At 39.8% G+C, this 23,640-nt stretch overlaps 2 protein-coding genes across 4 annotated transcripts in view; both read right to left on the bottom strand.

Annotated features, from left to right (window-relative positions):
- Positions 1 to 1,178, bottom strand: part of Erlin1 (ER lipid raft associated 1) — a 34,324-nt gene extending 33,146 nt beyond the window's left edge. The window contains exons 1-2 of the mRNA XM_042689527.1: positions 1,093 to 1,178; positions 641 to 764 (exon numbers count right to left, since the gene is read on the bottom strand). Of these exons, the coding sequence (XP_042545461.1) occupies positions 641 to 753 (113 nt within the window). The 5' untranslated portion in view covers positions 754 to 764; positions 1,093 to 1,178. The remainder of the gene's footprint in view (positions 1 to 640; positions 765 to 1,092) is intronic.
- A 2,721-nt stretch (positions 1,179 to 3,899) lies between these two features.
- Positions 3,900 to 23,640, bottom strand: part of Chuk (component of inhibitor of nuclear factor kappa B kinase complex) — a 33,861-nt gene continuing 14,120 nt past the window's right edge. Inside the window, exons 10-21 of one of the 3 annotated variants that reach the window (XM_042689521.1) lie at positions 22,505 to 22,699; positions 20,744 to 20,846; positions 18,988 to 19,111; positions 17,961 to 18,112; positions 14,895 to 14,956; positions 13,695 to 13,804; positions 12,749 to 12,798; positions 11,473 to 11,569; positions 11,034 to 11,181; positions 9,625 to 9,758; positions 6,470 to 6,569; positions 3,900 to 5,068 (exon numbers count right to left, since the gene is read on the bottom strand). In XM_042689521.1, the coding sequence (XP_042545455.1) occupies positions 5,039 to 5,068; positions 6,470 to 6,569; positions 9,625 to 9,758; positions 11,034 to 11,181; positions 11,473 to 11,569; positions 12,749 to 12,798; positions 13,695 to 13,804; positions 14,895 to 14,956; positions 17,961 to 18,112; positions 18,988 to 19,111; positions 20,744 to 20,846; positions 22,505 to 22,699 (1,305 nt within the window). In that variant the 3' untranslated portion in view covers positions 3,900 to 5,038. The remainder of the gene's footprint in view (positions 5,069 to 6,469; positions 6,570 to 9,624; positions 9,759 to 11,033; positions 11,182 to 11,472; positions 11,570 to 12,748; positions 12,799 to 13,694; positions 13,805 to 14,894; positions 14,957 to 17,960; positions 18,113 to 18,987; positions 19,112 to 20,743; positions 20,847 to 22,504; positions 22,700 to 23,640) is intronic. The other 2 variants (XM_042689522.1, XM_042689524.1) reach the window with 2 other exon arrangements.

Here is a 23,640-nt window from a genome sequence, read left to right as displayed (position 1 = left end):
ATCTGTTTTAACAGACTAACCACAAAAATTGTTGTTTTATTTTCCTCCCGGATTCAGGATAGATTCAAAATACAAATACTAATGCAGGGAGTGATGAACATCAAAAAGCTGAAGCTCTTTTTGAAAAAACTACTTTCCCAATTTCTCCACAAATCGGCTTTTCTTACCCATGTATATCAAATGAAACTTATGCTGAAGGAAAGCTAAGCCAACCCAACTAGACACATAACCCCACTCTCCCTCGCCTCCACTTAAAAGGAGTCAGTGCAGAGGGCGCGGAACGGTCCTCCCAGCAATGTTGTGCTTTTGTCCCATCCCTTGAGGGCTAAGGATGCAACAACTGTCATGGTCATCAAGCCTTTGTAAAACATAAGCAGATACTGGGAGAGTTCCTTTAATGCAAACAATAACGACAACCACAAAAAAACCAACCCTCTGAGGAAAACGCATAGAAATGACCAAATTTCCTAAAGAGCATCTGTGGTGAGAGGCTCAGCGACCCCTTCAGCCCCCACAGTGACTGCTTCCGTCTCTAACGAGCGCCCCACATCTAGACGGGACTCCGCGGCCGCTGCACGGGAAGAACTTTCCCGACCCCACGGGGACCGGCGCGGGGTGAGGCTGCGCACGGGGGGCTCACCTGTAGTACACGGCCAGGTGTCCTTCCTCGATCTTGTGGATGGAAGCATAGAGGAGGACAACCACCAGCCCCACCACGGCAGCCACCAGAACTCGGGCTTGAGTCATGTTCATCCTCGTTCCTCCTGGGTGAGGGCGGAGAAGACTCTCAGTCCGGACAGGGACGGGCCCGCCCCCGCCGGCAGCACCCGCTGCCTCCGGCGCCCCGCCGCGCCGGGGGGCTCCCGGGCCCCTCGCCCCTCATCTTCCCGCTGCGCGGGGCCGGACGCCCCTCGCCGAGCCCCTCACCCAGGCGGCCCGCCCCGGCGTGGCGAGCGTCGTGACACCCACTCTTCCCCTCCTCGGTGCCTCCCCTGGCGGAGCGGCACTGAGAAGGGGACCCAGAATCGGGTTCTGGGAAGAGGTTCAGCCTCGGGCTTCCCGGATGGGGCCGACCCCGCCGCCGCGCCTCACCGGTCAGTGACGCATCGCCCCCGCCCGCACGTGCAGCCGCTTCCCGAGTCGCGCCAACCGCCACCACCCGCCGGCCCCGCCCACTCGGTCGGCACTGCGGCTGCGCGAGGACGCAGGGTGACGCACTCCCCACTTCTCTGCGACCTGCGAGACGGGAAGCGGGCAGGACAAAATTCCCCAATTCTCTGGGACATGCAAATCTTCGAGGGTTATTTATTTCTTTGTGCGTTGTTGATGAGCTGCTCCAGAAATTAGTAGTCTGGAATAAACAGGGACATAAAGAGCTGCATAGACAAAGGACTGGTCAGTTCTTTCTCATACAGAGAACCTGCTCCTGTCTTTCAGCCTTTCAGGGTTTATGGGGAACCTTACTAGGGGGGCAGATCCTGCACCTGGGTAGCAGCCAGACTTCGTTAAAAGCAATGTTGCTGGGAAGTTATGAAAGAAAGCTATTCGATCTAACTGTACCATTCAAATTTTGTGTTTTGTTCGAACACTTAATGAAATTGCCAGAAACTTGAGTAGCCCCCCTTTTTTTGTTCTGTAATTACTTTTCAGAGTTGAAGTATAACAGTATACAACTCATTCTCCAAACTCACCAATATTATGATGAAACTACGAGAATGTATCCAGAAAATGTAGACTGGAGCAAATGACTTCATTCTTACCTTTTTTTCTTTTTTTCTCTTAGATTAAGTTGGCCTCAAACTCACCAACCATCCTCTTGCTTCAGCCTGTTGAATACAGGGGATAAAGGTATCCACTAACATGGCTGAGTGTTTTTGGGAGTTGGTTTTTGGGTTTCTTTTTGCAAGTCTGAAGGCTTGAACTCAGGGCTGGGGTGCTGTACTTGAGCTGCTTTTGCTCACGGCTAGCACTACACCATTTGAGACACAGTGCTACTTCTGGCTTTTTCTTGAAGTTTATTTCTGCCCAAGCTGGCTTCGAACAGTGATCCTCAGATCTCAGCCTCTCGAGGAGCTAGGATCACAGATGTGAGCCACTGGCGCCTGGTTGCTTTTTCTGAGTTTAAATAGCTAAACTTTACAGTGTCATTTATCTGGAGCAGACAGGTCCCACTTCTAGGTAATTAAAAACAAATGAATGATACAGGTGAGTGTCTAGATTGGTCTGGAACACTTTTAATGAAGACCTGAAGTGACCATACTTATCTCTTCTCATTGCCACTGCTGTTACCAAGGTAATCTTGAGCCTGCAATTTCCTAATCACTTGGCTTCCCAGCCTCTGGTCTGACCCTACTTTTTGCCAGTTGCAGACTCACTGGTCCTAAAGCACTACTTTTCTATTATTTTCCTGCTCAAGAGATCAGAGAATCTTCCAATCTTAGTCAACCGTGTCCATTTGCAACCTCATTACTAATATTTTTTGAAGCTTACACCATTTCTGCCAAATTTACTCAGTTGTCTTCATTTCCCTTATATGTATCCCTCTTACTTCAATTGCTATCCTTTCCTTTTCTCTTTTTGTTATCGGCAATGTATATACATAGTACATAATTTTAAAAGAACAGAAAAAAAAATTTTGTCTTCTAGACATCTGGATCCATGATTGGCAGAAAAAGGCATTCCAAAGCCAAGCATCCTGGCTCATGCCAAATTTTAGCTACTCAAGAGGCTGAGGTTTGAGGCTCATGATTCAAAGTCAGCTGGGGCAGGAAAGTCCATGAGACTTTTATCTCCAGTTAAGTACCAAAAAAAAAAAAAAAAAGCTGGAAATGAAGCTGTGGCTTAAAATGGTAGAGTACTAGCTTTGAGCAGAAGTTCAGGGGCAGTGCCCAGGCCGAGTTCAAGCACCAGAACTGGAACAAAAAAAACTGCATTCTATACTTTCTAAATTTGGTTCTAGCCTACCACACCTCTCCTAGGAGCATCAGTCAGTGTGTAGTGTACCTTCTACCTTCCTTACACCCCTTCCCTGACTCCATGCTGATGCCATTCTCAGGATACTCTTCATAGAGCCTTTTTGAACCAGCATTCTGGCACACAGCAAGTACTCACTTGTCCAAGTTATGGCGTCAGGCTGCTCTGACATCACCTCTACCAACATGAACCTCATATATAGCAAATCTATCACCAATTATTTTATTACTTAGAAAATGCATGATGGCTAAAAAAAAATAATGTGTTTGAATGTTTTACGATGTTTAGATTCCCAGGAAGCATCTTTTGTTTTCTTTAAGTCAGGTGGCTCAGGCTAAAACTGGAACTTGCTATGCAGTCCAGGCTGGCCTCAAATTCCAGATCATTTTGCCCCCATCTGCCATGTGCTGAGACTACAGGTGTAAACTATCATGCCTGTCCACCCAAGCCTGTCCCCCCCTCCCCAAGCACTTTTATTGTTCTGCTTATGTTAATATCTTTTGAGTAATACTACCCAATAAATGTGATTAAAACTTTTTAGAACCAGGGAAGCAAGAGACTGCCCAGGAAGAATGGGCTTACCATTGTTAGAGCAACACTGACACCTGATGATTAAGCAAGAGAGATGATCCCAGGAGCAAAAATTGGAATAGTAGGGCTATTTTGATCAGTTTATAGGGCAAGACCTGAACCTATGGTTTTTAGACATAGATAATGATGAAAGGACATCTCAAAAGAAAACATTATTGTAAAGAAGTTGCACACTACTTACTTTTCCATAAGTCCTATTTAACTATTAATGAAAATACAAGAGGAGCCTGGTATGTTACTCTGTGTTCCAATTCTACTTCATAGCCCTTCACATTTCTCCAAACCATATTAAATTGCATTACAAGCTGGCTTTTATAATGAGTAGAAATTCAAAATGTCATTAAAAAAATCATTTAATATATAAAGTGAAAAAACTAGAATATAAAAGCATTTCACATTTTTAAAACAAACCCTTCTAAATTAGTTAAGAGAAAATAGAGATCCACAATCTTTATATGAAACCCTTGGGGCCAGATGTTTCAGAATTATAAAATTTTCAGATTTTAGAAAAGTAATTAATTTAGTGCATTACCATAATACATTAGCCTCCAAAAGATTTTGTGGCAGCACCTCCAGCTCAGTAATCACACATGTTAATATTTCTACAAGAAAACAAATGAAGTCACACTAAACGGGATAAGTACAGTAAATATCAGTTCAGATTTGATTTGGAAGCAAATGAATTCTGACATTCAGCTTATAACCTTGTGTCCAGAACTTCTTGGATTTTGAAATTACAATTACAGATAAGGGAATGAAGACCTTTACAAACTTGTATGACAAGACACAAAAGATTAAACAGACCCATTATTACAAATGAAAAAAAAACACACATTACCTTTCAAATACATTATAAATTAACAAGCATCGTCTCTTTGATATTATTAAATGTACATCTTAAATACATATACACATAGCACACAACATGATTTATTATACAGTCAAATGTGCAGTAAAATTGAAAATAGAATTAAGCCAACTCCTTGTGATGCCAGGAAGAGCACTTGTTGAATGTACCACAAGGAGGTAGGGTTTATTCTTTAAGAAATACAATTTTACTTGTGAGCAATCTCTTCCGCAGAAACACAGGTACTTAAAATGTACATCAGTGAGGTTTTTGTCTTTGTATACAATACTATAGCCATATTGCTTAAAAGTGAAAACTTCAGAAGGCATTTTTCTGTCAGTTATGTATTTTATGAAGTTTGAAGAAAAACAGGTCATGATGATGCTCCTAAGTATCTTAGCATTAAAACGAATACTTAACTCCATTGACTTTTCTTAACATCCTATCTGTTTAGAGGTTAAGATTTTCAAAATCAAAATATTGTGCTGTAAAATCATGTGTAGTTTTTGCTCACAGCCTTTCTTCCATTGACTGGTGTGTGAAGAATAGTTTCATGGTAGAAAAGCAAATTTCCAACATGTGGAGCAACAACTTCCATAGGTTTGAGGACAGCGAATAAATATCAAGTCATTCTCTTAACCAACTCCAATCCAGATTCTAAAACCAGGCATGAAAGAGTTACAATTAGAAGTTGACTATCATTGGCAAGTATATGGGTATTCATTTTGTAAGGTTTTTGTATGTTTGGATATATTACAACCAAAAGTTGAAAAATCAAAAATATAAAAGTATAATTATTTGTCACCTTATTTTCTACTAATTTCAAAAACATTGTCAAGGGCTGGGAAGGTGGCTCAGTGGTAGAGTGCTTGCCTTGCATGCATGAGGCCCTGGGTTCGATTCCTCAGCACCAAATAAGCAAAAAGAAAAAAGCCGGAAGTGGTGCTGTAGCTCAAGTGGTAGAGCACTAGCCTTGAGCTGAATAGCTGAGGGACAGTGCCCAGGCACAGAGTTCAGGCCTCACGACTGGACAAAAAAAAAAAAAAAAAACACTGTCAAAGAGTTTTATACTTGAAGAAAATGATTCTTTCTTTGGTATGTGCTCATACTGGGGGTTGAACTAAGGGCACTGTCCTTAGCTTTTTCTACCATTTGAGTTCCATTTCTGGCTTTTTGCTAGTTAACCTGAGGTAGGAGTCTCACAGACTTTTCTACTCAGGTAGACTTTGAACTGTGATCCTCAAATCTTAGCCTCCTGTGTAGCTAAGATTACAGATATGGTGAGCTGCCAGCAGCTTGGCCAAATGATTATTCTTAATGGAAGAGGGAACAGAAACAGTTCAGAGACTAATGAAGTAAAAGTTAATGCAATAAACACTTCATTGTAGTTTCTCCAAGTTTTAGCAAATCAATAGCTCGTCATAACCAAATCTTAGTATAAGCACTTTTATAAATTACAACTCTATTCACATAATTCACTTTATATCTAACAGGTACTATATTTGAGTTATAGTACAATTTTCATCTTGTTGGAGAAAACTGGTTGCTCAAGCAAAAAGGTACAGATCATTTAATCTCACCAGTCACACTGCAAAGAAAGCTTAATTTGACTAAAAATGCTACTGTTTATGTGTAATGATGAAATAACCCTAATATAGTTCTGAGTAACACAGGTGGGAATTTGAGGTTCAAACGATTTTTCCTCTGAGTTCTTTGAGTCCCATTTAGTTCTATCTAGTCCCATATGCATCCCAAATGCTATATATATTTATCATAAGAATTTAAACCTTGGGGCTGGGAAGGTGGCTCAGTGGTAGAGTGCTTGCCTTGCATGTATGAGACCCTGGGTTTGATTCCTCAGCACCACATAAGATAAAAGAAAAAAGCCGGAAGTGGCACTGTGGCTCAAGTGGTAGCCACAGCTAGCCTTGAGCTGAAGAGCTGAGGAACAGCATCCAGGCCCAGAGTTCAGGCCCCACGACTGGACCAAAAAAAAAAAAAGAATTTAAACCTTTTATACCCAACATCTAAAATACACACCCATATCTAAATACTTACCATCATACTACTGCTCTGTTCCTCATTTACTTCACGAATAATTTTATTTAAATGGCCAAGACAGTTCAAATTTTCTTCTATCATTTGTGCTGAAGTCTCCCTACAGGATGAAAAAAGAAATCTTTCAAATTCAGCAAAGGGGTACATGCATATCCTGTACTTTCTGGTCTTCTCAGTCAGTATGATCACTGCCCTTCCTGTATATAATCAAACACCCCAAAGCAACTGACTCCCGTAGTCTTCATTTTCTTCATCCCTCACAGCCAAAAGTAAAGTCTACTTCATTCAAACTACTCCTTCTGTACAACTCTTAAGAAGTTTACTGTAACTCCTTGTTTTCCTCTGAAACATAAGTGGCACTTTGCTACAACTTTCCCCTGCCTCGAAAATGCTAAGTGGGGGAAAAAGATCCTGTGGCACAGACAGATCAAAGACTATTTTTTGTACAGGGGAGACAATTCAAGTAAAGTCTGTTCTGCAGAAATCAGGAAAAACAAACAAACAAACCTAGTTCAAAACTACAAATAGCAATAAAAAGCAAAACAAGCAAGCAGATTCCTGAGGTTGACAGAAGAAAGCAGTATGACAGAAGAGCTACACAGAACTAAGAAATATCCCTGTAAGTTTGTATTTGAAGGCAATCCTGATTCTAGTTTCCACCTTCATGCTTTCTTCTTCTATATGACCTTTACTGTCACCCTTTATCAAGTCAGTGTTAGGCCCTGGATAATAGCCATGATTAGTTGAAAACTAAATGTGATTCAGCTCTTATTCAATAGATAGAAAAACTGAAGCTAACAGTTTCTAATCCTTAGTTGTTACTTTTAATTAAGATCACAGATGGGTGCTGGTGGCTCATGCCTATAATCCTAGCTATTCAGAAGACTTAGATCTGAGGATTGTGGAAATCTAAGCAGGAAAGTCCATGAGACTATTATCTCTGATTAACCTCCAGAAACCAAAAGTGACACTGTGGTTCAAAGCTGTAGAGAGCTAACTTTGAGCAAAAAAGTTCAGGGACAGCGCCTAGGCCCTGAGAAGAGAGTACACACACACACACACACACACACACGCACGCACGCACGCACGCACGCACGCACGCACGCACGCACGCAGTAGTGGAGTTTGAACTTGGGATCTTGTAGCTGCTAAAGGCAAGTGCTCTACAACTGAGCCATGCCTCCATCCTTTTTTTTGTTGGTCGTGGGGATTGAACACTGACTGGGCTTGGGCGCTGTCCCTCAGCTCTTCAGCTCAAGGTGAGTGCTCTACCACTTGAGCCACAGCACCATTTCCAGCTTTCTGAGTGGTTTATTGGAGATAAGAGTCTCACAGACTTTTCCTGCCCAGGCTGGCCTTGAACCATGATCCTCAGATCTCAGCCTCCTGAGTAGCTAGGATTATAGGCGTGAGCCACCAGTACCCCGCTTTCCATCCTTTCTTTGACAGGTTCTTTTTGAGAAAGTCTTGCTTTCTACCTGGGTGCACACTTGGACTGTATTGGCATGTACCACATCCAGCTTCTTTCCATTGAGATCAAGTCCCACAAACTTTTCTGCCCAGACTGGCCCAGAACCACAATCCTCCCAATCTCAGCTTCCCACACAGCTGGGATGACATGTACATGCCACAGTGCCCAAACTACTGGTTGAGAAGTCTCACAGGTATGCCTGAGCTAATCTGGAACTGTAATATTCCCAATTTTGGCTCTTAAATAGCTAGGATATAGGCATGAGCCTTGAGGTCTGGCTTAAAATCAGATATGCTTTTGTGAACAACCATAACCTCAAAGTGAAAGCTACCTGCAGAGATGACATTTTGCATCCTTCAACAAAATCTAAATGCCTTTAACAAAAAAAAAAAAGTTTAAAATGTATGAATTTTTACTTCCTTCAACTCTACTAAAGTTTGTACAGTTAATTATGACCTGTGCTACCCTTGTAGATGTATTGCACCGGGCCAAATCTATAGTGACCCCAGATAGCTTCTAGAACTTGCTTTCTTTAAAAATTAAATACCTGATATCAGCTTGCCTTCCTGCCATGTGCTTTTTCTCTCATAAAAGCAGAGTACAGAATGTGCAACTGCAAGATCTCCTGAGCAGTGATGTAACATGGCTGCACTTCTGCAAAACTAATTATGGGCAGAGCTTCCAGGAAATGCTGGTGTTGTGCAGATCTCCATGAGTTGTGAGAAAAGCGACAATACAGAAGCTAGCAATGAGCCACTGGCTCTGGATGCGGCACATCTTATGCTGAGAAAATAAGAGATGATAGTCATTCAGCTTTTAGCAGAAGAGTAGAACTAATAAAAGAAAATTCAAGGTTTCAAACTTGAGTTCTTATTTGTAAAACTGATTTAAGGAATTGAAAAACTTTGATTTAGAAATACTAAGTTATAAAATTTCACTAATTTATTAAAAGGGTACTCAAGGACTGCAAAAGACTAAACATGGCTTAGTTACAGAGCACCTGCCTATAGCAGTCACAAGGTCCCAATAAACAATAAATAAAAAGCATAGTCTCTCATAAGATTAAATGGCTGCCAGGTGCCGGTGGCTCATGCCTGTAATCTTAGCTACTCAGGAGGCTGAGATCTAAGGATTGTGGTTTGAAGCCAGCCCGGGCAGGAAACTCCATGACACTCTTATCTCTAATAAATGACTTAAAAAAGCTGAAGGGAAGTGGCATGGTGGTTCAACTGGTAGAGCGCCCACCTTGAGCAAAAAGAAGCTCAGGGACAGCACCTAGGCCTAGAGTTCAAGCCCCAGAACAGGCGAAAAAAAAAAAAAAAGATTAAATTGTTAAGGAAGGGGTATGGTTTGGGGAAAAGAAACTGATAAGCCATTAACAAAGAAAGGTCTTAGAACTTGGTTGGTGCTAAGGTATAAGTAACCCTTGCTGAATATCTATTTCCCAAGCTTTTATATACACTGTAATTGAACTTTCACAGCAGTTCTAATAAGACATTCTCATTTTAAGGAAAATAATAACATTAAAAAAAATCAAATAAACTGCCCAAGATCATTACAAAGGGACAGTCAAGATTCAATCCTAGTCTGAAGACACAGAAGACTGCCTTACCCACTACACTTTGCTGCCTAAGGCCTACCACAGCTCTGAAAACATCTATCTATTGTTATAAAGTGAACCCACCCATCTTGAGGAGTTACCACACATGACAGAGGATGTTCACATTCTGCTGAAGATGGAGGCAACCATGCGGATGCCTGAGGGGTTCCTGAACCTTCTAGACTGGATCCTACAAGGGAGCGGGCAGAACTCTGTGTCTGAAGAAAGAAAAGAAAAAAGAATTACAGGAAAATACCTCTATGGATTCACACAATTGCTTACCATACTCTTACAACACATCACTACTTGTTTGCACAACCAGATTATTTCTGTATAAAACTATCCCCACGCCTGGCACCGGTGGCTCATGCCTGTAATCCTAGCTACTCAGGAGGCTGAGATCTGAGGATCACGGTTCAAAGCCAGCCCAGGCAGGAAAGTCCATGAGACTCTTATCTCCAATAAACCAGTAGAAAACCGGAAGTGGCGCTGTAGCTCAAGTGGTACAGCGCTCGCCTTGAACTGAAGAGCGCAGGGATAGTGCCCAAGCCAAGAGTTCAAGCCCCACGACCAACAACAACAACAACAACAACAAAACAAAAAACTATCCCCACCTGTACACACCACTACTATTCTGCTGTTGGCTCCTTTCTTCCTTGACTAAAACTGTACTGACTTCTCTGCCAGGTGCCAGTGGCTCACACCTATCATCCGAACTACTCAGAAGGCGAAGATCTGAGGATCATGGTTTGAAGCAGCCCAGGCAGGAAAGTCCCTGAGACTTGTATCTCCAATTAAAAAAAAAAAAAAAAAAAGCTGGAGCTCTGGATCAAGTGGTAGAGCACTAGGCTTGAGCAAAAGAAGCTGAGGGTTAGTGCCTAGCCCCTAATTCAAGTCCCAGGACCAAAACAAACAAATGAATAAAAACAAAAGAAGCCATATTGACTTCTCTAATACTACTTTAGTTGAAGCAATAAAACAAAGAAATGTTGGTTTCTTAAATAGTCAGATAGATTTATCCTCAAGTTGGGATCTCCACAGTGGCCCAGCACCAGGACTATAAAAATAGAAAAAAAAAAAAAAAGGAGTCAGGCACCAGTGGTTCATGCCTGTAATCCTAACTACTCAGGATCTGAGGATCATGGTTTGAAGCCAGCATGGGCAGGAAAGTTTATACACTTATCTCCAATTAACCACTCAAAAACAAGAAGTGGTACTGTGGCTCAAAGTAGCAGAACAATAGCCTTGAATAAAAGAAGCTCAGGGACAGTACCCAGACTCTGAGTTCAAGCCTTATGACCAATTAAAAAAAAAAAGAAAAAGGATTGTTAATGCAAAGGTCCTGCATCTCTGCTGCTAGTCAGACAATAAACAAGAAACATTAGGAACAACCCAGAACAATATACACTAAGGGAACTCAGCACATACTGAAAAAATTCCTTTTTATAGAGAATAATAGTAATTAAATGTCACATTCAGCAATAAATACTTACACAGGCAATTTTAAGGAGATGCCATATTTCTTTCTGCCTCTTTCCTTGCATAAACATGACAGTATTGTCAGCTTCTTTGATGTTGCTGAGGGCAACTTCCACTTTGGGGAGTAGATCAATAATCTTCTGCTTACAGCCCAACAACTTGCTATAAAGATTAAATCAGTGTCAGATACTTGCCACATCTTTAAAGACTGTATACCATACTCCCAAACCCAGCTGGGAAATGAACGACAATCAGCATCACATTTAATGACTGATATCCACAGCAATGCATACAAACAAGACATAAAATATAGCCAGTTGTGGTCAAGCTACCTGAGGAACTGCTAGAATATTTCTTGCGTCTAATATATTTACTGAAGGTGGGTACTGTACTTTGAAAGGAATATGCTAAAAATTCTTGGCTTTTTAGGAGGAAATAAGGCAATTTTTATACCTCAGATGGCCAAACAGCTCCTTGAGAACGCGGTCTTGACTCTGTACAGTATGCACAATGATCTTCACCATCTCTGTGCTGTCACTATAGGAGTGATCTATGAGAGACTTTAGTGAGTGGGTATAATCTTCCATACAAAAACTTCAAACTCTTGGGCTGAGAAGGAAGCTCAGTGGTAAGAGTGTTTGTCTTGCATGCATGAGGCCCTGGGTTCGATTCCTCAGCACCACATAAGCAGAAAAAAAAAAAGCCGCAAGTGGTGCTATGTCTCAAGTGGTAGTGTGCTAGCCTTGAGCTGAAGAGCTGAGGGACAGCGCCCAGGCCCAGAGTTCAGGCCCCACGACTGGACCCCCCAAAAAAACAAACTTCAAACTCTTAAAAATCTAAAACTAGCTGGGCACCAGTAGCTCATACCTGTAATCCTAGCTACTCAGGAGGCTGAGCTCTGAGGATCACTGTTCGTAGACAGTCTGGGCAGAAAAGTCCCCATGAGGCTCTTATTTCCAATTAACCACTCAAAAACTGGAAGTGGAACTGTGGCTCAAAGTGGTAGTGCACTATCCTTGAGCATAAGAGCTCAAGGACAGTACCCAGGCCTGAATTCAAGCCCCACAACTGCCCAAAAAATAAAAATAAAAATAAAAATTTAAAAAAAGGAGGCCCTTGCCCTTGTTCCAACTAGGTTGCTTGGAATTTTATGTTTATCTGTTACAGCCATAGCCCCACTCACATCTCTTTGGGTGGTTAACTAGAGATAAGAATCTCACAGACTTTTCTGCTTGGGCTGGCTTCAAACCTCAGATCTCAGACTCCTAAGTAGCTAGGATTACGGGAATGAGCCATGGGTACCCACAAAGGCATCATTTTCAAGAAAAAAAATTTTTTTTGTTTAGAACATGGCCCTTTTACCATTCACACCTGAAACCATGCCCCAAATCCTTTTCAACCTTTCTAGTCTTAAACAGATTTAGTTTTCCTTTTCAACCTTTCAATTCATTTTTGTTTCTTCTTCCTGTTTTTTGAGTTCCTATTTTTCTCTCCAATTTCTTCTTTTCACTTTCCTTTAAATTTTTTTACTTTCATTTCCGTATTACTTTACTTTTCTAACTTCTTACATTATCATAAATGTACAGCTATTATAAGTGTCTAAATGACAATATCGAAACAGGAACTTATTCTGCTGTTTAAAAATACTTTGATTTAAAATTCCCAAAGTTTGTTAAGCCAGTGATAGTTTCTTAAAATGTCTTCAAATACTGTGATAGAAATGTCTTACCGGTGGGTCTGTGCTTTAACTGTTTATATAGATCAATGGCACGCTGTTCCCTGCAAAGAGAAAACAGGCTTCTGAATATGAAGTTAATTTGATTCTAATAATCTACAACTTGAAACAAAAAATACTATTACTTGAATAATGATCTCATTTTGAAGTACAAATAATTCCAATGGATAGTTTGCATAGCCTTTTTTGAGAAATAATCAAGGACAAGTTCTTAAAATGTGAAGGCTAGCACACTTCATACCTGCTCTGATCTTTCACCACAAATAAACATCCTTGAACTAGAAACACTTAAATGGGCAAAAAAATTATGGTTTATGATTAGACATAATTTGAAATTTCGAATCCAGTCAGTCAAAAAATTAGGCTTTTTAGAGCACTTAAGTGGACCTGAAGTATAGCAAGAAAATAACATCTCACTAAAATACATTTGCAAAATTCTCAGCACTCACATGAAAAAGAGGCTTGATGAAAGGAAAATAAAAGGTCAATACAAAAAATTATTTCCAAAATTTACTATAATTAATAAATAGCTTCCTAGCCAGGTGCCATTGGCTCATGCCTATAATCATAGTTACTCAGAAAGCTGAGCTCTGAGGATCAAAGTTTAAAGCTAGCCTAGACAGGAAAGTCAGTGAAATTCTTATCTCCAAGTAATCACCAGAAAACCAGAAGTGATGCTGTGGCTCAAAAGTGGTAGAAAGCTAGCCTTGAGCCAAAGAACTCAGGGACAGTGACCAGGCAATGAGTTAAAGCCTCACAACTGACCAGAAAGAAAAAAAAAGAAATAGCTTCCTTTTAAAATATGATGCCAGTCTATGTGGAGAAAGGAAAAGTGTAGAGAATGATCACACAGAAGCTTAATCTACCTAGCATAAACAGTAGTATGTAGTATGCTACAAAGTTACAGACATAAAGACCAAAAACACAAGTACACCCTTACAGAGATTCCATTAGATCTCCCTGGCGTCTTCCATAAGGGCTCTTCTGGAGCTCCATGATTTCAGTGTGCAAAGACATAATCTGATCTTCAAGGTATCCAATGACACCAACCTAAAATATGATGATAATGCAAAAAGACATGATAGGCTTGCTACTAGACAATACAAAACAACACTTACATTTAAGAGAATGTAAGTCTCTGCTCTGGCAGTAGAACTAAATGTTTTATTACAAAATGCTAATTTTGTGATTGTTTAATTGGTTGGTTAGGGCAGAGTTTTACTAGATTGTCCAGGCTGGCCTTGAACTTGCCATCTTCCTCCCTAAGTCCCTTGTGCACTGGAATTCAGTGGGTACCACAACTAGCTTATTAAAGCTTTTTTTTTTTTTTTTTTTTTGAGGGGTGGGGTGGTAATGGGAATTAAACTCAGGGCCTTGAGCTAGTTGGGCAAGCACTCTATCGTTTAAGTTACACACATAGCACTTGTTCAAACCTTTTTATACTTCAGCTTTGGACAATTTTTCACATGAAAATATACTTATTCCTGTGTTTCTCCCTTCTCTGACAGCAGTAAACTACTAGCATTTGCTTTGTCTTCTGGAGAAGCAAAAAGTACAAGTGCCACTAACAAGTTAAAAAAAGAAAAGCAGTCAACATTTCTTGCACTTCTTGGCATTTCTTGCACTTCAGCTTTGTGTTCTCCTTCTCCCCCCAATCTCATGATAAATAGGTACTGGCACCAAGTAGATCAATAATCTAGGATCCTGCCAGTCACACAGGATAAGTAAGGAATCTGCTACCTAGAAAATGTTGTACATCTTGGAAGACCATATAATGTATTGTCTAAGCCAGTGTAATTGAGAAGGAAAGGAAGTTATGACTGATAATTATGGGAAGACATCAGGTATAAACTGGGATAATTTCAGGTAGACAATGATGTGCAGCCAACTGTCCCAGTTTATACCTGATATCTTCCTATAATTATCAGTCATATTTTCTTTCCCTCTCAAAATTATACTGGTGAGTAATTTTCCCAGTGCTTTTGTTTTTACCCACTATGGTATCTTCTATATATACAAAGCATCTACCAGATACGTGTCTAACTTTCAGGAATGATATGACAAATACTCTTCATAAGTGACAAAATCAAAAGAAGGTTCTAAGGACGGTATCAAGAGTGAATAAGCTCAGTGATTTTACCTCAGCATAGTGGATGGCCTTTTCTTCCATTTCTTTCCATGCTTTTAGCATTTTTTCTGAAGCTAAGAGAAAGTTTAAGTTGGTTAACTCTGAAATAGCAATAGCTTTTAATATTAGCCCACCTGCTTCCTTGCCCTAATTTGGTATGGATTGAAGGGCACCCCTACACCCAAATACATTAGTCTTAACCTCTCAGAATGTGACCTAACTATATACTCACACTTGATTAGGCTGGGTCCTTAATCCATTGACCAGTGAAGAAGAAACAGAACAGATATACAGGTGAGAATGCCATGTAGCAACAAGGCACAGGCTAAAGTGCTGCAGCTGGAAGCCAAGGACAGCAAGGGTTGATGGCAATCACAGGGAGCTAGGAGGAAACAAGGAAGGACTCTTCCCTACAGGCTGGCTTAACCAACAGCTTGATCTTAGCCTTGAGAATTGTGAGGGAATATATTTCTGTTGTTTTAAGTCATCCAGTTTATGGCATTTTTAAAAATGGAAATACTAGAAAAGTAGTACAATAAGGTTTTCTTAAAAACTAATATATGAAATTTTAAATACTATAAAGGATATAAAAAGAAAAGGCTTTTTTCTGTTACCCTCTACCCCAATAATTTATTATGATAAATATATATATATTCTTGTTTCCTTATAAGACAATCTATATACACATCTGTTTCTTTTTTCTGTAACTTAAACTATCACTGCCAAGAAAAGATTCCATTAATCTTTTAACATAAACAACTTTTCTCTTTTTTGGTAGTGTTAATTTTTTTTTTTTTTTTTTTGTCGGTCGTGGGGGATGAACTCTGGGCCTGGGCACCGTTCCTCAGGTCTTCAGCTCAAGGCTAGCACCCTTCCACTTGAGCCACAGTCCCACTTCCGGCTTTTTTATGCTTATGTGGTGCTGAGGAATCGAACCCAGGGCCTCATGCATGCAAAGCAAGCACTCTACCACTGAGCCAACTTCCCAGCCCCAGTACTAGGTTTTGAACTCAGGGTCTTGAGTTTGCTAAGCAGATGCTCTACCACTTGGGTCACACCCTCATCTTCTTTATTTTTCAGCGAAGCTATCACATTTTTTGCCTGGGTCAAGCCTTGGACCAAGACCCTCTTACCTATGCCTCCTGCAGCTGGGGTCAGACATATACCACCATGCTTGCTTTGTTGAGAAGGAATCTAGCTAATCTTTTGCTTGGGCTGGCCTCAACTGAAATTCTCCTGATCTCTGCCTTTCAGGTAGCTGGGCTTATATGTGTAGGCCATCATGCCTAGCTCTCACTCTTTTATAAGAAATAACAAAGAAACAGCTCTGGAGAGTAAATTTATTCACCTAAATGGACATTTTCATCATTTATTCTGGTAAACATATTTTCCTCAGGATAAATGTACAAACAATACTAAAAAAATATTTGTTGTATGAAATATGACAGAAATGCTGGTGGTAATCCCTTCAGCTTATTTGAAAAATAATTTTTAAACTTAGGGCCTACTACGTACCACTTAAGCCATGTCTTCGGCCCTTTTTGCTTTAGTTATTTTTAGATCTGGTAAACCTCAGATAACAATCTATCTATGCCTCCAGCATAGCTGGGATTACAGGTACACTTGCTCTGTACAGTTTCTTAGTAAGTCTGAAAGAAAAATAAGGTTGGAGTAAAATACTAAAAACCTGAAGACTATGTACAATTTTTAAAAAATTAATTAAGCTGAGCACTGGTGACTCACACCTGTAATCTTAGCCACTCAGTAGCCTGGACAGGAAAGTCTATGAGATTCTTATCCTCAATTAATCAACCAACAGCTGGAAGTGGAGCTGGCTCAAGTGGCAGAGCAGTAACCCAGAACAAAGAAAAGCTCAGGGATGATACCCAGGCCCTGAGTTCAAGCCCCTTCCTCCCCTGCCCCCAAGTTACAATTTCACAGAAGGTGGTTTGGAAGCAATCTTGGAATTATCAGCACCATTTTTTAATAGAAATATAAGTAATTTAAATAAGACTCCCTTGGTTGTGCTAGCCCATCTGAACAGTTATGTTAAAAACAACAACAACAAAAACACCATATTCTGAGCCTGGTGCAGGCTCATGACTATAATTCTAGTTATTCGGGATCTGGAGGACCTCAGTTCAAAACAAGACCAGGCAGAAAAGTCTATAAGGCTCCACTGCCAATTAACAACCAAAAAGCCAGACTAGAGTTGTGGCTTAAGAGGTATACCAAAAATACCAGTGGTGAGCAAGAACATTAAGCAAGAGTATAAGGTTAAGTTTAAGCCCTGGTTCCAGCACAATACACGTCTGGGCAGCCACATAAACAACAAACATTTATTTGTCAGTTTTATTTGTCAGTTGAGAAATCCAAGATCAAGTCACTGACAGATTCAGTGTCCGTTGAGGGCTGCTTTGTGGTTTATAGATGGCTGTCTTCTTACTGTGTACTTGCATGGCACAAGGGGGTGAAGGGATTCTCATCCAGACCTCTTCCAATAAAGCCAGTAATCTCATTCTTTGGTGGAATGATTTCAACATATGAATTTTGGGGGACACAACTGAAGTCATTTCAGAGCTGGACACTAGTGGCTCACACTTGTAATCCTACTCAGTGGGTAGATCTGATGATCACAGTTGAAAGTTACCCAGGCAGGAAAGTCTGTCAGACTCTTATCTCCAATTAATCACCAAAAAGCTAGAAGTGGAGTTACAGCTCAAGTGGTAGAGCACCAGCCTTGTGCAAAAAAAAAACTAAGAGAGCCTAGGCCTTGAGTTGTTCAAGCCCCAATAATGGCACAAAAACAAAAGTCATCTGATATAGATCTTATATCTACTTTGAAAATGAGATTTTAAGTGCACCAATTCTTAAATTGCTTCTGCATTATTTACCTTTTCTAGAGCTTATTTTATTCCAATTGTGACAAGTTCCTCAACAAAGAGATTATGATGATATAAGATATTCTGTCTCTGTTGTAATGTGAATGTAAATGACAAATGACTAGGTGTTGAGAAGGTAAAATAGTAGATGGCTTCAAGAGACTAGTTTATAAATATGTAACACAGAGATACTTACATATTCCATAAGTCATCTGCTCACTGTATCTCTCCAAGTCAAGTTGAATGCTTTTATGAAAAAATTCCAATTTAGCTTTCAGTTGCTGCGATGCTGATATCAAAGTGTTCTTCATTTTTGTCAAGTTGGCATTATATCTAAGAAGACTTAACCTATGCCACAAACAAAACAATACTACCAACATTTAGAAATATGAAATAAAAATTTAAAAACATAAATTGACAAAATTCCAAAACTTACAGTTTTATTGTCAAAGAACGAGAAACAACTGATCTCTAAAATCTAGTCTCTAAAAATTTCCTGTCCATGATATTCTGTGATAAATAATCCTTTTAAACTAGGAATACTATGTAGTTCTATGTAGTATTAGGAACTATATAAATCTTTGCAATCAGAGGTCTCAACCATTAGTAGGAAATCTACAAGCATGAACAGAAGAGTACACTTAAAAATTTTAGTACTGCATGCTTTTGTGCTTTTATTTTTTATATTTGGGGTGTTTGTCTTTTTTTTTTTTTTTTTTGCCGGTCATGGGGCCTGAACTCTGGGTCTGGGCGCTGTCCCTCAGCTCTTCAGCTCAAGGCTAGTGCTCTACCACTGGAGCCACAGCGCCACTTCCGGCTTTTTCTATTTATGTGGTACTGAGGAATCGAACCCAGGGCTTCATGCTTGCAAGGCATGCACTCTACCACTGAGCTACCTTCCCAGCCCTGTTTGTCTGTTTTTTAAGGCTGAGGATCACAACCATACCCTTGTCCATAGTAGGCAAGTGCACCCTTTGAGCTACATCTCTAGCCCCTGATTCTTGATTTTTTGAGACAAGGTCTTACTAGCCTTGAATTTGCTATGTAACTCAAGCTAGCCTTAAACTTATGATCCTATTGTCTCTCCTTGAATGGTGGGATTACAAATTTGAACAACCACACCCAGCTTTGTATGCAATATTAAGCAGTGAAAACTAGCAAAACTAATTCTAGAGTAGATAACACACATAACATTGTGCTTATGAAGAACAGAATATACTCACATTGCTGCTCTTTGTCCCTGAAAGAGCCTACTATAGTCTTCTTTTAGTCCAGACACATAGTGTACTGCTTCAGCCCATACTTTACGTAGTTGTACAATTGGAAGCTGTATTTTGCTGTCTTGTACTATAAGAAAGATGAGAAAAAGGGGAGAGGAAATACTTTCAAAGACTTGATTTTCTTTCCAAAGAAAGAAATCTCTGTGATTTTCTTTCCAAATAGCATTGCTATAGATGCTACAAAGAACCTATACCTGCTGGGTGCTGGTGGCTCATGACTGTAATCCTAGCTACTCAGGAGGCTGAGACCTGAGGATCATGGTTCAAAGCCAGTCCAAGCAGCAAAGTCCATGAAACTCTTATCTCCAATTAACCACCTGAAAACCAGAAGTGGTGCTGGGGCTCAAGTGGTAGAGAGCTTGCCTTGAGCTGAAGAGCTCAGGGACAGCGCCCAGGCCAAGAGTTCAAGCCCCATGACCGACCCCTTTCTCTCCCGCAAAAAAAGAACCTACACCTGCAATAGACAAGCCTTGTTCAGATATAAGGGGAAGGGAAAGTAAATCACATCATCATAAATCTGGTGAGGAGGAATGTGCTGACACACATGTATACATGCACATACACATATACACATATATACAAACATGTGTATGTATGTGTATGTACACATATACATATATATGTATTTTTTGCTTGCTTCTTTACAATCTGAAATTATTTATCTAAGTTTCGCCTTCTCCAACCATTCCTATTTCTGAATAATAAAGGTTATTTCCTGGACCACTAATTGAGCTTCAAGAAAGCAATTAAGGTAAATGGCAGTTTAATAAGATATACATGCAAAGCATGGTGATTCAAACCTTGGTAGAGAAAGAAAAATCAGATTTGAAGAGAGCTAGGGCAAAGACCCTATCTGAAAAACAAACTAAAAGCAAAAGAGGCTTGAGGCATGACTCAATTAGTAGAAAAAATATTGACTTTTCTTTTTTCAGGAGGGTAACTGGAGATTGAATGCAGTGCCTTGCACAAGCTAGGCAAACATCTTATAACTTAAGTCACATTACTAGTCCTCAAAAACTGTATTTGGTATCTCTTGTTCATGCTCCAGTAATGAAAATGCTACTTTTGTAAAGCCATGGCAATTTATTCATTAAGCTCAATGAAAATCCATTTTAACATCATGAGATTTCCCCAACACTGCAGACATTCAAACTATATTTTAAGGTGGCAAACAGATTCTCTGTTATTCTTTTTGAGTGAAAAAAACTTTCAGAGAAAAATTAGACAAAACTTACTAGTATTCATACTGAAAACACACATTATCTGAAACAGACTTAAAAACAAACCCAACCACCCTCCCACACACATGTGAACAAATAATCGAAAGTGGTAATTTAAAATATACTTTTCCATCCAAACTATACACATTCCCCCCCCCCCCCCCAACATATATAAACCTCAAATTAGAAGAGAAGAAAAAACGCCACAAGATTATCTAGGGCTGGGAAGGTGGCTCAGTGGTAGAGTGCTTGCCTTGCATGCATGAAGTCCTGGGTTCGATTCCTCAGCACCACATAAACAGAAAAAGCCAAGTGGTAGAGTGCTTGCCTTGAGCTAACAAGCCAGAGTTCAAGCCCCATGACCGGACACCCCTCTTGCCCCCCCCCCCAAAAGAAAAGATGATGATGAAGTTTCTTTCTGTTAGTCATGTTGAGAGTCAAAATTAAAGGATTGAAGCTCAGCCACCAAACGTACTTACCAATATAGTTTACACAGTCAGATAAATTTCTGGAAGCAAATGGCCCATCATATACAGTTTTACTTTTATCAAACAAATAAACCATGTAACTATCACAGCCTCTCTGAAAAAGAAAAATATAATTACAATTCTGTTCTAAGATCCTGAAAAATCCTCTTTTCTAAATACTTAAGCCCAGATTTCCTACTCTGAAATGCAAATAGATGAAGTCAATGTGCATCAAGCATGCATTTTATAGTTTTATAATCTAAACTTTAAGGAAAAAAACAACACATGATCTAAAGTGAAAAATAATTTCCAGATATGAAAGATACAAGAAGGCATATTTATGTCCATAGAATGAAAACACTACTTAGCAATCAAAAAGAATGAAGTATTAATATGTGCTACAACATGAGCAAACCTCAAAAACATGATGCTAAATGAAAGAAGGCAGAAACAAGAGGCTCTGTATTATATGAAGTGTTCCATTTATATGAAGTGTTCAGAAAGGACAAATCTATAAAGTGTATTAATGGTTTGCCATTAACAGGCTGGAATAAAATTATCAGTTAACAGTTAATGGGCACAAGACATAAACGTGTTTTCCAACTGAGTGATATACAAAATATACTTTCATAATGTCATAAAAGCAAAACAGAAAATAAAAGTCATGACCACAACAGTATTAGCCACTAATCTAGCCTTTTGTAGAAACTATAAGACTGCTAATTAATTTCTAGGCTTCAAGTACAAGAAGAAAAACAAAGTTCAAAAGAAACTGCACCAGGGGCTGGGAAGGTAGCTCAGTGGTAGAGCGCTTGCCTTGCATGCATGAGGCCCTGGGTTCGATTCCTCAGCACCACATAAGCAAAAAGAAAAAAGCCGGAAGTGGAGCTGTGGCTCAAGAGGTAGAGCATTAGCCTTGAGCTGAAGAGCTAAGGGACAGTGCCCAGGCCCAGAGTTCAGGTTCCACAACCAGACCCCCCCCCAAAAAGAAAGAAACTGCACCCAAGAAAAAGTCTTACAAATTCAAAATAACAAATGTATAATTTCTTTTGTGTTCAGCTTAAAAAGCAATAAATTATTAGTTAAGGAAAAACTAAGATTTATTTTAAAATGTGTATTGCCATGAGATTCCAAGTGGATACCAAAAAATTCAGCATATTCACTTCCTCTATATACAGATTTAACTCTCAGACTGGGTATAAAATTCTCTTAGCACCTTTTCTATAGCACAGAATTGTCTATGTAACAATTAATTATACATTCCAAAATAAAAGAATGTTCCTAAATGGTAACATTTAAGGAGGTGGATATGCTAACCTTGCTGATTTGACCATCATACATTATATACATGTATTGAATTGTAAAATTGTACCTCAGAAATAAGAGCACATATTGTGCTAATTAAAAAAGAAAAGAAGCCAAGCGCTGATGGCTCACACCTGTAATCCTAGCTACTCAGGAGGCTGAGATCTGAGGAGTGCAGTTGGAAGCCAGCCCAGGCAGGAGAGTCTGTGAGACTGTTAGCTCTAATAAACTACTCAGGAAAAAAGCGCTAGTCTTAAGCAAAAGAAGTTTAGGGACAACACCAGCCCAAAGGTCAAGCCCCAGGACCAGCCAAAAAAACAAAAAAACAAAAAAAAAGTGCTGGACATAGTGGCATATACCTATAATCCCAGCACTTGGTTAGGTAGAGGCTGGACTGGGGGGTTACACAGTGAAACACTCTTTCAAAAAACAAACAGTAATTTAAAAGAGAAACAAAAAAATTCTTACAACTCCATCTAGAACACACTGAGAGGCTGGTTTCCGAGGATCCAGAGAAATTCCTGTTTCTGAAAGCAGCTCCTGAGAACCAGTATTTATTCCAGTTTCTCGCTCAATACGAGACTGCAGTGAATGAAGACTTTCATCACATGGTAATAGAAAAGAAATTATCTTTGCGGATGTCATATTTAGGATGTGTACTATCTGTATAAAGATGAAAAGATATAAATATATTGGTCATTTGCTATATAAACAATTTAGTGCAAGATAGTAAGAGGAGAATATGAGGAAAAGGCATTTTTTTCCCTACACTAAATACACTGGGTGACTCATGCTATAATTCTAGCTACTCAGAAGGCTGAGATCTGAGGATTACAATTTGAAGCCAGATGGGGCACGAGAGTCTGTGAGAGTCATCTCCAATAAAGTACCCTTTCCCCCACCTTTTCCACTCCCGCCCCCCCCCCCCCAAAAAAAAGCTGGTAGTAGAGCTCTGGTTCAAATGGTAGTTTCTTCAGCAAAAGGTCAGGGATAGTGCCCAGGCCCCAAGTTCAAGCCCCAGGACCAGCACACACCCACACCCCAAATTCTAATTAAAATATTTATTTACTTTAGGAACTTATCATAGACCTTAATGGAAACATTTCCATTTATGAACTGAGCTAAGTGCTTTCACACAACATCTGAGGTAAATCTCCTTGTCTTCCTCTTAACAGAAGGATAAACCAAGGTTTTAGGACAGGTAGAGTTCAGATCTAAACTCCTAATGGTAGGACTACCTCAAAGTGTCTCAAGAAATAGCCACGAATAGAAAAGTCAGTTCCCTCTTGCAACGGGAAAAAGCATTGTCATTCAACCAAAATCCTAGAGCAGTGACATGCCTAAGTTCTCAAAGTTAGATAAACTGAAAGCCCCAGTGGAAGTAAACTGACACAAGCCAAGAAGAGTGTGAGGCTGAGTAAGGTGGGGCTCTCTCTATTCAGGAAACCAAAGAAACCACAGAATAGGAAATCTGTCTTTAGATCACAGTTATCCTCCTTCCTTTCTCCTTAATTAAACCACACAATACCTACATTTCTGAATTCCTTGAATTAAGTAGTAAATGCAAATGGTTAAGTTATCTTTGCTCGAAATCCTTACTAAAA

Source organism: Dipodomys spectabilis, unplaced genomic scaffold (assembly GCF_019054845.1).
Source record: "Dipodomys spectabilis isolate Male_0828 unplaced genomic scaffold, ASM1905484v1 ptg000125l, whole genome shotgun sequence".
In the NCBI taxonomy this organism is placed as follows: Eukaryota; Metazoa; Chordata; class Mammalia; order Rodentia; family Heteromyidae; genus Dipodomys; species Dipodomys spectabilis.
The sequence above is the reverse complement of the archived record's forward strand: the minus strand, read 5'-3'. Positions and strand labels throughout refer to the sequence as shown.